Genomic DNA, 14293 nt, shown 5'->3' with positions numbered 1-14293 from the left:
CTCACAACTCATAACCACTTGCTTGCCTGTCTGATGCATGTTTGCCTCCCCTCACCGTCTGTGAGGAAAGAATATTTCCACTTGCCTACATGTTTCCAGAGTTCCACAAAAATCACAGGTTTCAAAATGACAAAACACATAAGATTAAAACTAATGAGCCTATCATATCAGCTTCACACATAGCAAAGGTCAGTAGATGTGAATATAAGGTATCCTTCCCCCAAAGAACATCCAGCTTGGACATCTATCTGGTTTAAAGTTAAAGGAGTGAAAAATTCTCCCAAGCCCCCTTATGTAACCAAGTCTATTTAAGGGTGAGTTATTCCCTTTGTACATTTTCTTAAATATATTTTAACTGTTCATTTACCTTGAAGTGCTTTCTGTCTGCATTCATCTAGGGTCCACATTATAACATAATCTCGTGATGCAGAACAGACGAGAAGTGGACTCACTGCATTTCCAAATGCCACAGCAGTAATTGGCTCATGGTGTCCTCTTAGGGTCAGAGGCTGAAGAGTTAACAGAAACAAAACTATCATGAACTACAGATAACATTCAAAGAATAAAAAAGCATAACAGCATAATCTCAAACCTAAGAAATCAAATGGATTGAATTTTTCAAATATATTTATTTCATATATTCATTTATAATTCATTTATTAAAATTCCTGTTAACGTACCACTCGTTATTCTCTCAAGTGAACAATTTCATGGTTACCCAACATTAAGAATCACACTAGTAAAATGATGCAGGTCACCTCACTCTTCCACTTACTCATTAGTTATTAATTAAGCAAATATGTATTGCATCCTGCTACATGCCAGAAGAATAACGGCTGTGCTGGACATTGAAGGGTAAGGCAATGACGAGGAATCCCCAAGAGGAGGGGTGCATTCGGGTCATTGGGAGACAAGACACATGTCAGAGGCTGCTGGTGCGAGCAAGGAACACAGTGAAGTTACAGGAGGGCTGGGCGCTGTGTATGGAGTTCTGATAGTGCTCTAGGAAACAGGGAGCCAGCAGAGAAGGTACAAGCGGAAGAATCTATGACCGAACTCATCTTCAGACTTATAACACTGCTGCAAGTACAGAAGAGGACCACAGTGGGGACACAGAGGGGCCAAACATCCCAAAGCAAGTACAGTAAAGGCCTGAATGAGGGCAGCACGGATGCAGATGGGAGGAGACAGAGAACCAAAGACTCTGTGACCAGTGGGCATTGAGAGATGGGGGAAGGGACGGAAGCAAAGATAATCAGTGTTCCAGGTTGAAACCCTAGGTGAATGGTGGCATAAGAAAGGGGGAATGGAATCAGGAAAGAACATAGTTTGTCTGCGCTGTGTTGAGTGAGGCACTTTCGGGCTGACAGTCAGCAGACAGCAGGCACTTTGACGTAAGAGCCATCACTCAAACACGAGAACGACGAGAGCTCTGTCTATGGTCATGGCGGCCAGTTCATCTGCACCAAGCTCCTGATGAGAACGACAAGAAAACAGGGAAAGAATTGCCAAGAACATACAGATACACTTTTAAGACATCAGAGAGGAATGAAAGCAGCAAAGAATTAAGAACAGAGAAGAAGGAAACAGAGAAGGGACCCAACATGGGAGGCCATTCACCCATGAAGACTCCGGTTGAATGGCAGCTTTCTGACAATTCCAGCAAAGGCAGCAGAAACCTGAGATACTTATGGGACTGGGAGCACAAAAATGGTGTAGTTAAATGCATCATTTTCAGGCATAAACAGAACTATCTTATTGGGAAAAGGGCAAAGAATTCCACTGCCTGACAAAGTACTTCTGAGAATAGAGCCTTAAGGTTGAGGACTCCATGCATTTTTTTTTCCTTTAAAACACTACAAATGAATTTTAATAAATTTCTGCTTTAAAAAAGGCATACCACCTACTAAGGTGGGAGGGAAGGGCATGTTACCAAATGCCCAGGCCTAGAGTAGTGACCCGAAGGGCCAGGCCCAAGGAGGGAAGATGAATGGGCAACAGAAGAGTGCTCACAAGTCCACCTTTGAGTTCTCATAATCCCCAACTGGATTAGAGTGACCTGGGATTTTGCCAGTGCCCTCAGCCAGCCAGCTATCAGAAGCAAGCATAAACTCTCTCTGCAAGAAGTTAAGATCATCCAGAGCCCCAAATTATTTGTGCATTTTTTCATACATAATGTCCAGCAGTCAATCATTCAAGGAGTCAAGACCATTCAGTCAAAAACCAAGAGAAATATATAACCATGGAAAACACCCACCCACAGATCATCCAGATGGCCTTGAAACCAAACCAGAACTGATCCAGATTGCAGAATTAATGGATAAGGACATTAAAACCATCATTATAATTCTATTCCATATGTTCAAAAAGTTAAATAGGGGTATAAAAAAATCAATAATTAATAACCTTCCAAAACAGAAAGCACCAGGCCACGATGGACCCACTCCTCAATATTTAAGGAAGAGATTTTACTAATTCTCTAAAATCTCTTTCAGAAGACTGAAGAAAGAAAACAGAGGGAAACACTATTTTCAGAAGAAGCAGAGGAAATATTTCCTTACTCATTCAATAAGACCAGGATTACCCTAATATCAAAACCAGACAAAGACATCACAAGAAAAGAAAATTAAAAACCAATATCTCTCATGAACATAGACGCAAAACTGAACAAAATATTCAAAATATCAGCAAATCAAACCATACAATGTATTAAAAAAGTATACATCATAACCAAGTAGAATTTGGAGATTTATTCCAAGTATTGCAAGGCTGGTTGAACATTTGAAAATCAGTTAATCCATCACATCAATAGGCTAAAGAAGAAAAATCACATGAAAATATCAAAAAATGTTGGGGTGCCTGGGTGGCTCAGTCAGTGAAGCATCCAACTCGATTTTGGTTCGGGTCATGATCTCAGAATCATGAGATTGAGTCCTATGTCAGGCTCCGTGCTGGGCCTAGAGCCTGCTTAAGATTCTCTCTCTCCCTCCCCCTCTGCTCCCCTCCCAATCACATGTGCTTGCATTCTCTCTAATAAACAAATAAACAAATAAATAGAAATAGTAGCTGCTTCACAGTACAGTTCATTTACCAAAAAAAGTAGAAGAAAGCATTTGACAAAATCTAATAGCAATTCATGATAAAAACTATCGGTACACTAGGAATGAGGGGAACTTCCTCAACCTAATAAAGAGTATCTACAAAATACCAAGAGCTAATGTATGAAGTGGTGAGAAACGACAAGCTTTCCCACCGAGATTAGAAACAAGACAAGGCCGAGAACGTCCCCTCTCACCACACCTTGTCAACATGACACTGGGAATCTTAGCTAATATAATAACACAATAAAAGGAAAAGAAGGCACAGTGACTGAGAAAATAGAAATAAAACTGTCTTTGTGCATGGGTGACATGATCATCTAAAAATTCTTTTGGATTTCAGAAAATCCAAAAGAACTGGCAAAAAACTCCTGAAACTAAGCAATTATAGCAAGGTTGCAGGATACAAAGTTAATATGCAAAATTCCACTTCTTTCCTATATACCAGCAATAAATAAGTGGATTTTGAAATTAAAAACACAATACCATTTACATTAGCACTCAAACAAATGAAACGCTTAGGTACAAATCTAACAAAATTGTATAAGATCTCTGAGGTGCCTGGGTGGCTCAGTCGGTTAAGTGCCTGACTCAATTTTGGCTCAGATCATGGTCGTGAGATTGAGCCCTGTGTTGGGCTCCATGCTAGGCATGGAGTCTGCTTAAGATCCTCTCTCTCCCTCTCCCTCTGCACCCCCCACTCACACATGCTCACTTTCTCTCTCAAAAAAAAAATTATATAAGATCTCTATGAGGAAAAATAAAAGTGTTGAAAGAAATAAAAGTAAATGAATGGAGAGATATCCCATGTTCATGGATAGAAAGACTCAATATTGTCAAGATGTCAGTTCTTCCCAACTTGGTCTATAGATTTAATCCAATCCCAATCAAAATCCACAAACTAATTTTAAAATGTATACAGAGGCAAAAGACCCAGAATGGCCACACAATACTAAAGAACAACAACAAAGTTGGAAGACTGACACTACCTGCCTCCAAGACTTATTATGAAGCTACACTAATCAAGATTGTACAGTAATGGCAAAAGAAAGAACAAACAGATCAATGGGAGAGAAGACAGAGCCCAAAACAGTCAAATGAACTTTGACTAAGGAACAAAGGCGATACAATGGAGAAAACTATAAACCCCTTAAAAAATAACACGGGAGAAAACCTATATGACGTAAGTTTGGGGATAACTTTTCAGATAAGACACCAAAGGCATGATCCATGAAAGTAAGAATTGATAGCCTGGATTTCCATTAAAATTAAAAACTTCTGTTCCATCAAAGACACTATCAAGAGAATGAGGAGACAAACCACAGATTGGGAGAAAGTATTTGCATAAGACATCTGATAAAGGACTATTTCCAAAAATAAACAAAGAACTCTTAAAGGGCAGCAATAAGAAAATAACCAAGTTAAAAAAGGAGCCAGAGACCATCACAGACACCTCACTACAGAAGATATAAGATGACAGGTGAGCAAACTCCACATCATTGGTCATCAAGGAAATACAGATGAAGACAACAATGATACCACTGCACACCTACTAGAGTGACAAAATCTAGAACATTGACAAGTCCAAATGCCGATATGGATGTGGAGCAGCAGGAACTCTCATTCACGGCTGGTGGGAATACAAAATGGTGCAGACAGTTTGGCAGTTTCTTACAAAAATAAATATTCTTTTAACATATGATCCAGCAATCATGCTCCTCAGTATTTACCCAAAGGAGCTGAAAATGTATGTCCACTCAAAAACCTGCACATGCAAGTTTATGGCAATTTTATTCATAATTGCCAAAACTTGGAAGCAGTAGGTCAATAGATAAACTTACTGCATCCAGACAATGGGATATTGTTCAGTGTTACAAAGAAATGAGCCATCAAACATGAAAAGACATAGAGGAACCTTCCAAGCATATCACTAAGTGATCCCATCTACATGTGATCCCTCCTGTGTGGGATCCCACCTACATGACCCCGTGGAAAAGGCAGAGCTGTGGGGACAGTGAAAGGTCAGCTGTTGCCGGGGTTGGGATTGGGGGAGGGGGGGTTAAGGGGGGAAGAGCACAGGATTTTAGGGCAGTGAAAACTCTCGGAATGATGTGGTAATAGTGGACAGCTGTCATTCTACATTTGTCTAAACCCACAGAATGCACACCAGGAGTGACCCTGAGGGACCTGTGAACTCTGGGCGACGACAACGTGTCAGTGCGGACTCATCAGCTGCAACAAATGCACGACTGTGGTGCAGGGTGTTGGGTGGAGGAGGCTGTGTGTCGCAGGAGCACAGGGGGCATACAGGAAATCTCAGTACCATCCCCTCAATTTTGCTGCGAACCTAAAACTGCTTTTACAGAATTAATGAAGTGTTAGGGTGCCTGGGTGGCTCAGTCAGTGAAGCGTCTGCCTCCAGCTCAGGGTCCTGGGATGGAGCCCTGCATCAGGCTCCCTGCTCAGTGGGGAGCCTGCTTCTCCCTCTGCCTCTGCCCCTCCCCACTTGACTCATGTTGTCTCTTGCTCATTCTGCTCTCTCTCCAAATAAATAAATAAGTAATCTTTAAAAAAGAAATATAAAAGAATAATAAAGTCTTAAATTTTTAAAAAAAGGCAAAAAGTAGCCCCTAAAAAGAAAAATGTAGCCAAAATTTCAGAGCAAGAAATATTACCAGGGATAAAGAAATGTTACTTTGTAACATTCACAGAGTCAATTCACCAACAGAACATAAAGATACCAAACACTTATGTGCTTAATAATGGAGTTTCAAAATACATGGAGCAAAACTGATGGAGGAGAAATAGGCAAATTCACATGCAGAGTCACAGATTCCAATATGTGTCTCTCAATAACTGACAGAACATGGGGCCATGAATGGAAGATGTGAAGAACACTATCAAGCAATGTGACCTGACTGACGTTTATAAAACAAAGATACACAAATACTCATAGCATTTTATCTACAGTAGTCAAAAGTGAAAATAACCTGAATGTTCACCAACAGGAAAATGGATACCCAAATTATAGTACATTCACACAATGGGATACTACTCAGTATTGAAAAAGAATACACCATTGATGCATGAACAATGCAAATAACTTCGAAAATAAGTGTTCTGAGTGAAAGAAGCCAAACAGACACAAAGAGTAAGCACTGTCTGATTCCACTGGCATCAAACTCCAGAAAATGCAAACTAATGAAAGCTCTTATTTAGAATACGTAAAGAACTCCTTCACATCCATAGAGACAGATAATCTGTCAGAAAAAAATAGCACAAGATTGAACACATATCACAAAAGAGAAGGTCCAAATGGCCAATAAATTTGTAAACAGGGGTTAAACCTCACTCATCAGCAGAGAATTGCACATCACAAACAAGCACCCTGCACACACCAGAAGGCCTCAGACTAAAAGAACCAAGTACAGGTGAGGATGCGGATCAAGTGGGACTCTCACACAGCCTCTGAAGAAGTACAGATCATTACAACCACTTTGGAAATCTTCTCGGCATTGTCTACCAGCCTGAATATACACACTCCCTATGACTCAGCAGTTGTACACACACGTGTACCAAAAAACATACAAAGGAATGCCTACAGCAGTCAAAATATGGAAACAAAACAAATCTCCACCAAGAATAGAGAGGGTTAAGTGTGGTCTGTCCATGCAACGGGACATTGTGCAGGGATGAAGATGAACCATGTGGATGAATCCCGCAGACATCATGGTGAGTCAAAGAAACCGGCATCAGGCACAACGCCACTCAGACAAAGTCCAAGCACGAGCAACACTAGCCAACACTAGATATGGCGCCAGGAGTTGAGGCTGTGTCAGCTTTGGGGAGGAGCGAAGGGAGGACAGGCTGAGACACAGCAGAGCCCAGAAGACAGGTACCCAGCTGTGTTCACTTCATCATAATCAAATGATGGCACTCAATGTCTGGGACACATTTTTCTAAGTATCTCACACTTCACTGAAAAAGCGAGAGAGATCAAGCTGGACATCGGAACGCAGGAGCCCATTCATCGGTGTTAAGTTGTGTTGAAGAAACATAGTAAAACCTCTCGTAACTCAACGGGGAAAAATCTAACTATAGGTTTCTCTTTAACGATGATGAACAGCTCCCACTCTACTAGTGAAGTGAGCGCCAGTAACATCGAAATTAAAGGGAACTTTCAGGCAAACCCAGATTGGCTCCATGCGCTGTCATCACTGGCCCTAAACTCCTGAAGCCCAAAATAAAGATAAAAATGATCCCAACACGAAAAATGCTGATAGAATTTACTTTTTTCATTTTGTACAACGAAACCTGTTTTGAAGAGCATTCAGATAATTATACTAGTCATGAAATAACTTCTGAATGAAAACTAATGATGTCTTTAAAACTGTCAGTTTGATGTAAAAGATTCTGCAATAAATGTAGTAAACTTCCTTAAATGTGTTATATTTAAAATCTACAAAAATTGGACTTCTCTTGATTATGTTAACATGAATCTTTTCTGGCTTCTACTCTAATTGAAGAAGAACTTTTTTTAATAAAGTGATTCCAGGCAGTTTATTTTGTAAAACTGCGACATTAGCACAGCGTTTGTTTCTCCTGTAGTCGGTACTGGAATCCCCAGGGGGCAGTACCACCCAAACAGCATCCGAGAAATGGGCAGAGAACTGCAAGGCTCTCTGTGTCATCTGACCTAACGAAAAACACACAGAACTTCACAATACCTGGTAAGAAGGGTCATCCGTGTTCCACACGCAAAGTGCATTCCCGTCTAAAGGGAAAGCGCAGTACTGACCGCTACAGGCAAGCTGGACACGGCGCGCAGGCCCCTTCGATGCTACCAGGCACTTTTCTGTGACCAGGTCCCCGACACCAGCATCAGTGCAGAGATTCCCTTGCGGGTCTCCCATCTCCAGTCTGAACGCAGTGTGTGGAAAACAACCACGAAGGGACATTTAATACCGACATGACGAGAGCACGAGCACATACAAAGTACATCACACCCACCCACCTCGCCCTTCCCACTCCCAAGGTAAGGGAGAAGACATTACTCAAAGTCCTGACGGCTCCACACGCACGCACACGCACACGCACACGCGCACGCACACGACTGCTCACTCAATCCACGGGCTTTCAGATTCAACAGACCTTGGTTCACGGCCCCTCTTCCTACTCAACACGCCTTGCTCAGAGCTGCGGACTGTGGTTCCACGGCTGGCAAACGGACAGAACAGCACCTCCCAGAGGCGGTCTGTGCTGGGGTCCGTGATGGCGAGCCCAGCACCAGCACTGAGGAGTGAACAGAAAGTTATTCCTGACATTGATTACTAGTATCGATGACTCTGAGATACAAAATCATTTTCCAAATTTTCCAAGCAAATTGGTGGTAAAGGACAGTATTAATCTAGCTCTCCTATTGCTTACCTTGGGTTTGTTCAACTGTTTCACAACATTGTGTCATTAAAATCAATTACCTCAGGTTATATAATCACTGACTCCATCTTACAAAAGCATAAATGAATGAAACATTGACAAAAATAACAACTGCTTCAGACTTCTGTCCCACTTCACAGTTAATGACCTCACCCATGTTATCTCTTTCTATACATGTAGCCCTCAAGTCATCCTGATTCTGCTCTGCCTCACGTCTCACTCCAGGCACTTACACCTGAAAAGCTCATCCACAGAATTTGCTGACACAGTCATGAGCAAAGGGTTTAACTATCTGGTCACCATGCTGGTCGAGTGGACTCAGATGACCCAACCATGTTCACATGCTGGCTTCAGAGGGAAAGGGGTGGTCAGACAGAAGGAGACCAGGTGACACTGACCAGCAGAGATGGGATGAGGTTAGAAGAGGGAGAAAAGTCCTCCAGTGGGGACAGCCTGCAGTGCTCAGCAACGGACCAAACAGAAGGGCTTCCACTTAAAGCTCAGTTCATAACTGGAGGGCTATTGAAGGTTGCTGAACAAAGCTATTTAGGAAAATGCACATTTCAATCTGGCAGCAATGGGCACCTCTGCCACCGCATACTCAGAGAGGGGCCACAGGTGTCTTCACAACTCCACCCACCTAAGAAAGCAGCAGCAGTGCAGGGAACCTGTGTGGGGCCAGTGGCTTCACAATTAAACAGCTTTGCATGAGCCGCCTGCTCAGCCACTCACTGCTGCTCGAAATGGCTTGGCAAGTGCTGCTGACTGCGCCCGGAGCTGCCCGCAGACAGAGGACATCTAACCCCCTGCAGGAAACGTGTGCTGTCCTGCTGGCCGTTACCTGGGCACAGGTAAGTTACCCTTAGAGCTTTCAGCTGCAGGGCATCTCAAATGACTTCCACCCACAGGCTGCTGGAAATCCCTGCCGACGCAGGAATCCCTGGACAGAACTGAAGCATAACTGGGGTAGAGGAGGAAGGAATATGACCTTCAGCTATGTGAAACACATTGTTCTAACTGATCAGGGACAACTAGATAACCTAAATCTTAAGGATGTTAGTTCTTTCCGCTATTTTTGCAGATTTTTCTCTGGTTTTTGTTTTTAAATTGTTAATAGTACTTTGTAACCTGTAAGGCATCTGAAATTTAATTGTTTTTGGTATTATTTCCCAAAGCATAAGCTTTGGCTATTTGGTAACGTATATCAAAATACTTTAAAAAGTACATATTCTTTGATACATAAATTTTCATCCTATAAACTTAAAACAAGCAAATCATTGTACATTTCCCAAAATGCATTTCTTCAAGGATGTCCAAAATGCACTGATTAGAATATAAAATGCAATGACAGTCCTTACATTCAGTGGAACACAGTGTAGACATTATGACAATTTACTCTGCAGATCAGTAAGAGCCTTTTCAGCCTTTCTTTCAATGAGAGAAAGCTCAGCCTGATGGGCCTTAAAGAAAGGGGTGTCTCTGGAGGGGCAGGCCTTTAACTGGAAGGTGTGTGCAGGGCTCCATGCAGCAGCCTGAGCCAACCAGGCCTGGTCTCTCCATCTTTCAGCTGTGACTGTCTGGATCTTGGCTCTGGTTTCTCCTTTCTGTTGCCATTTGCTGGCCAGCAGCTCCCACCATCACTCTCTCATGCTCTGGTGCACTGGGAAGAGTGACCACCTCTTCCTATCAAACCCTGAACATTCTCTATGAGTTTGGGCCAGTTTGGGCCACTTCTCATCCTTGAATTTACCATGTCATCAGAAGGATAAAACTGTGTTGACAAGTGAGCCCCATGTGTCATGGAACTGTGACCCCTGAGGCCTGGCCAGGAGAGGGAAAAGAGTGGCCACCCAAGGAAATCAAAGTATTATTGCCAGAAAAGGAATAGATACTGTGAAAAAAAAAAAATCCATGTTTGTCTAAGTATATACTAGCATTTAGATGTTTGAGGACAGAAACTTTAATAAAATACATCCACAATATCATTAAAAATATCCACAAATACAAAACTTATATTCTTCAAAAGATACCATTCAGTGAGTGAAAATGCAAGCCACAAAGCAGGAAAGATGAGCAACACATAAAGCCGACAAACACATCCAGAATGTACAAAGAATTCATACAAATCTTAAGACAGACAAGCCAACAGAAAAATATGCAAAAGGCACTTCATGAAAGATCTCCAAATGGCCAATTAACTGGAGAAGATGCTTATCCTCATTATTTACCAGAGAATTGCAAACCGAAATGAAAAGTGAAACCCATACACCCATCAGAATGGTTAAAATCAAAAACACTAAGAAAAGAACACTGAGTATGGATGAGCTTCCAAAACCTATGGGAGGAGTAATGTAAGTTGGAGCAACCACTCAGAAAAACAGACCTAGAGGGAATTCTCTGCTGAGCACACACCGAACCATGAACACATGAACCAAGAAACACGTAACACAGAACATTTATAAGAATGCTCAAAGCAGCACTATTCGTGAGTCTAAAATTGGAAACAGCCCAACTGTCCACGTACAGCAGCCTGGGGAAAGACGGGTATATTCCTAACAGGGTACATACAATAGTGTGTGCTCAGTATTGGTCTACCGGCGAGCAGAGCCGGACTCAAACACCTTTGGAAGGAGGCAGGGAGTGATGACTAGAGGTCCACAGGGCTCTGGGGTGCTGACACCACGTGCTCTCAGACCTGTGGGGTGATCACCTGCATTTACTCAAGACCAATTCCCAACCCGGGTGGAGGTTTCACAGGTTTGCAGCTGGGCATTTTCATGCCATATGCACTGCACATGGCGTACCACCTTCCCTGTCTGGGCTCCATTACCCCATAGGGCGCTGGCCGAGGGGTTACAGGAATTGTTCTCTCTGAGACGCACCTGTTCCCAGGCCAGTCCTTGTTACTTGTCCCTAAGCAGCCTGAGGGGAATTTAGTTCCCTAAAGAGCTCCTTCTGGACCCACAATCAAGGAATGACTGAACTACAAGGTATGAATGCAATGTCCTGCTTAGATGCTGCCAACAGCCGCCCATCTTTCTGAAGACAAAGACCAAACTCGTGGCCCAGCCCAGCTGTCGGAGCTCACCCTACACCACATCCCCATCCCATGTGCCTGGCCCCATTCATTGTCCTCCTGTGACCCAGCTCCTTCCTTGAATTTGCTCATCCCTCGACAACACAGGTGTGAATTGTGCAGGTCCACTTACACACATATTTTTTCAACCAATACAGTACAGTGCTGTAAATATATTTTCTTCATCATTTCTCTAACTGATCTTATTGTAAGAATACAGTACACGGTACATATAACACACAAAATATGTGTCAGTCAACTGGTTTATGTTATGGGTAAGGCTTCTCCTCAACAGTAAGCTATCAGTAGTTAAGGTTTCAGGGAGTCAAACGTTATACACAGATTTTCCACTGTATGGGGGACGGGGGCACACCAAACCCTCATGTTGTTCAAAGGTCAAGTGTATATAGACACACACACACACACACACACACATAAAAGTATATAACTGATTAATGCCTAGCTCTGGGAAAGGAAAAAATGTGTCTATTTTCTCATTAGTGTATCCTAGTGAGAATACGTGGTAAGTATTCAATACATATCTGAAGTGTTAAAGACAGCAAGACCAAAATGCAGTCACTGTGCTAAACCCCATGTCAGCAGGACCAAAACTTAATATCTAATCTAACTGCAGTCTCCATCCCCAGGAATGTAACTTTTTACACTCAGTTTGTAATTAGCTGGTTAGCACCAGTGTGACAGTCTGGCCCACAGACCCCTTCCATTCCCTGAGGAAGGCGACCTTGCCTAAAACAACACATTGTCTAACAATGTCGTTCTCACACCCCTTCCAGCTTTAAAAGCCTTTCCTTTCCTACAGCTCAGCAAAGCTCCTTTCTACTGCTAGACGGGGATGCTGCCTGACTCATGCATCACTAAATAGCCAATTTGATCTTTAAATTTATTCAGTTGAGTTTTTGTGATTTAACAGATTTAGCAGCAGTGATGGATTATGAAGCGATCTCTGGCAGCTTCAGGGATGGGGAGAAACACAGGCCTGGTACCCTGCAAGCACTTCGAGTTCTCTCTGTCCCTGCTTCCGGGGGCCCTGGCTGAGCTCCTCTCAGCTCTGAGCTCGGCTCTCTTTGTGCTGAGCTCCTGCTCTCACTGGATTTCCACAGTTGCCCATTTGGTTGGAATCCCCACCCACATCCTCTCCCCACTCTGCCCAGATTCCACAGTGGGAACTGCTGGTGGTTACTGGGTCCAGCTTAAAAACTGGATGGGTCCTGGATCAAACTGAGCCCAATTTAAGCTGGGCTGGGTCCAGCACAAGGCCTCAGGTGAATAAAATGTTGTAGTAAGTAATGGCTTGTAGCTAAAGGGAATCTTGGAAGCCAAAAAAGCTGGAAGCCCTGTGGGCACAGGTCCGGCATTGAAAGGCTGTGGGAGTGCTTGCCACCTCAAAAAGATGCTCACCAGAGGATAAGCTCGTCACAGAAGATGATAAGTGGGATCATAATTAAAGTATCCTTGACGGTTTACTTTGTAGCAAAAGAAAACATAAAATTCTCCACATGACCCAGAACAGGAGAAAGTCTTAATTCTAGCTACCCTGAGGCTAGAGCTAGGATAAAATGAGCAAGGCTGGTAGCAAAGGTGTGGGAGTGGGAACGGCACCAAATCAGGCACAGTCATTTCTATTTGATGAAGTCCCTTCCTAAACGATTAAATATTTTTAAAGGTAACACTACTCTTTACATTTAGCCGTTTTAATTTAAAAAAGGAGAGAGAGCGAGAGACTACCCTCTTTCTGTTAGCCAGACTGAGGCAAGCTGACCCTGCAGACGTCAAGCCCTCACCTCGGTACCATGACGTGTCAGGGAAGCACAAGACACCGAGGGCAGCAGGGCACTGTAGTTGTAAAAGTCATTTCCTTGCTCAGTTATTTAAAACAGATCCAGATGTCTCCCTCTGCCAGAGCCTCTCTTTTGCACCGCGGGCCAGTCTGCTTTCCCAGGAAAAGAAACGGGCGGTCGGCCCAGGTCGGCGGGGGAACCCCAGAGGCAAGCGGACACCCCTGGCTGGCGCCCCCTCCGTCCCAGCCCGAAGACCAGCGCGTCGCGACGCCCTGGCGCCCGCTTTCGCCAACCTCACAAAGATCCTCCGCTCGAAGCCCGCCCCGCCACTCTGACACGCAAAGAAGGGAGTCCGACGGCGGCCCGTCGGCGTTGCGACCACACCTGCTTGACGCAGCCTCCTCGGGCCCCCGACCCCCCCCGAGTCCTGTGGCAGCCGGCCGAGTCCACGTCCCCAGACACGGGCGCAAGGCCCCTGCGTGCTTCCAGGGCCGACTCCAGGGATTTCCACAAAAGCACAGGAGCGGGACTCTATGATCCTGAAACGCACACAATCTTTGTTGCGGAAAAACCTGGTGCAACGACCAACAGGGGGCCCTTCACACCAGGTTCCAAATTCACAAGATAGCCTGAGTATAAATACAACTGCACTGGAAGTCTCTCTCAGGAGCACTTCAAAAGCCACCGTGCCTTTACGAGGAACAGAACAGGCAACAGGTGCCCGGACAAGAGTCGGGCCTCGGGCCACCTGTCTCTCACCTGGGGCCCGCCGGGACCTGGCGCACGGCCCCGGAGGCGGACGCTCAGTCCAGGCGAGAGCCGAGAGCGCCGGGTCCTCGCCCCGCGCCCCGCCCCACCCCCCGTCGCCCTGGTTACGAGCCACC

General features: G+C 44.1%; 1 protein-coding gene across 11 annotated transcripts in view; it reads right to left on the bottom strand.

The window, feature by feature from the left end:
* WDR27 (WD repeat domain 27) overlaps nt 1-14250 on the bottom strand; it is a 157870-nt gene extending 143620 nt beyond the window's left edge. For 6 of the 11 annotated variants that reach the window (XM_027602979.2, XM_027602980.2, XM_027602975.2 and 3 more), the window contains exons 1-4: nt 13413-14147; nt 8250-8390; nt 7826-8018; nt 368-509 (exon numbers count right to left, since the gene is read on the bottom strand). In XM_027602979.2, coding sequence (XP_027458780.2) covers nt 368-509; nt 7826-8018; nt 8250-8390; nt 13413-13423 — 487 coding nt within the window. In that variant the 5' untranslated portion in view covers nt 13424-14147. Of the gene's footprint in view, nt 1-367; nt 510-7825; nt 8019-8249; nt 8391-13412; nt 14148-14168 lie in introns of those variants that run through there. The other 5 variants (XM_027602971.2, XM_027602970.2, XM_027602977.2 and 2 more) reach the window with 5 other exon arrangements.
* Between the last annotated feature and the right edge of the window lie 43 nt (nt 14251-14293).

The sequence above is a fragment of the Zalophus californianus genome, chromosome 7 (assembly GCF_009762305.2).
Source record: "Zalophus californianus isolate mZalCal1 chromosome 7, mZalCal1.pri.v2, whole genome shotgun sequence".
Classification (NCBI taxonomy): domain Eukaryota; kingdom Metazoa; phylum Chordata; class Mammalia; order Carnivora; family Otariidae; genus Zalophus; species Zalophus californianus.
The sequence above is the reverse complement of the archived record's forward strand: the minus strand, read 5'-3'. Positions and strand labels throughout refer to the sequence as shown.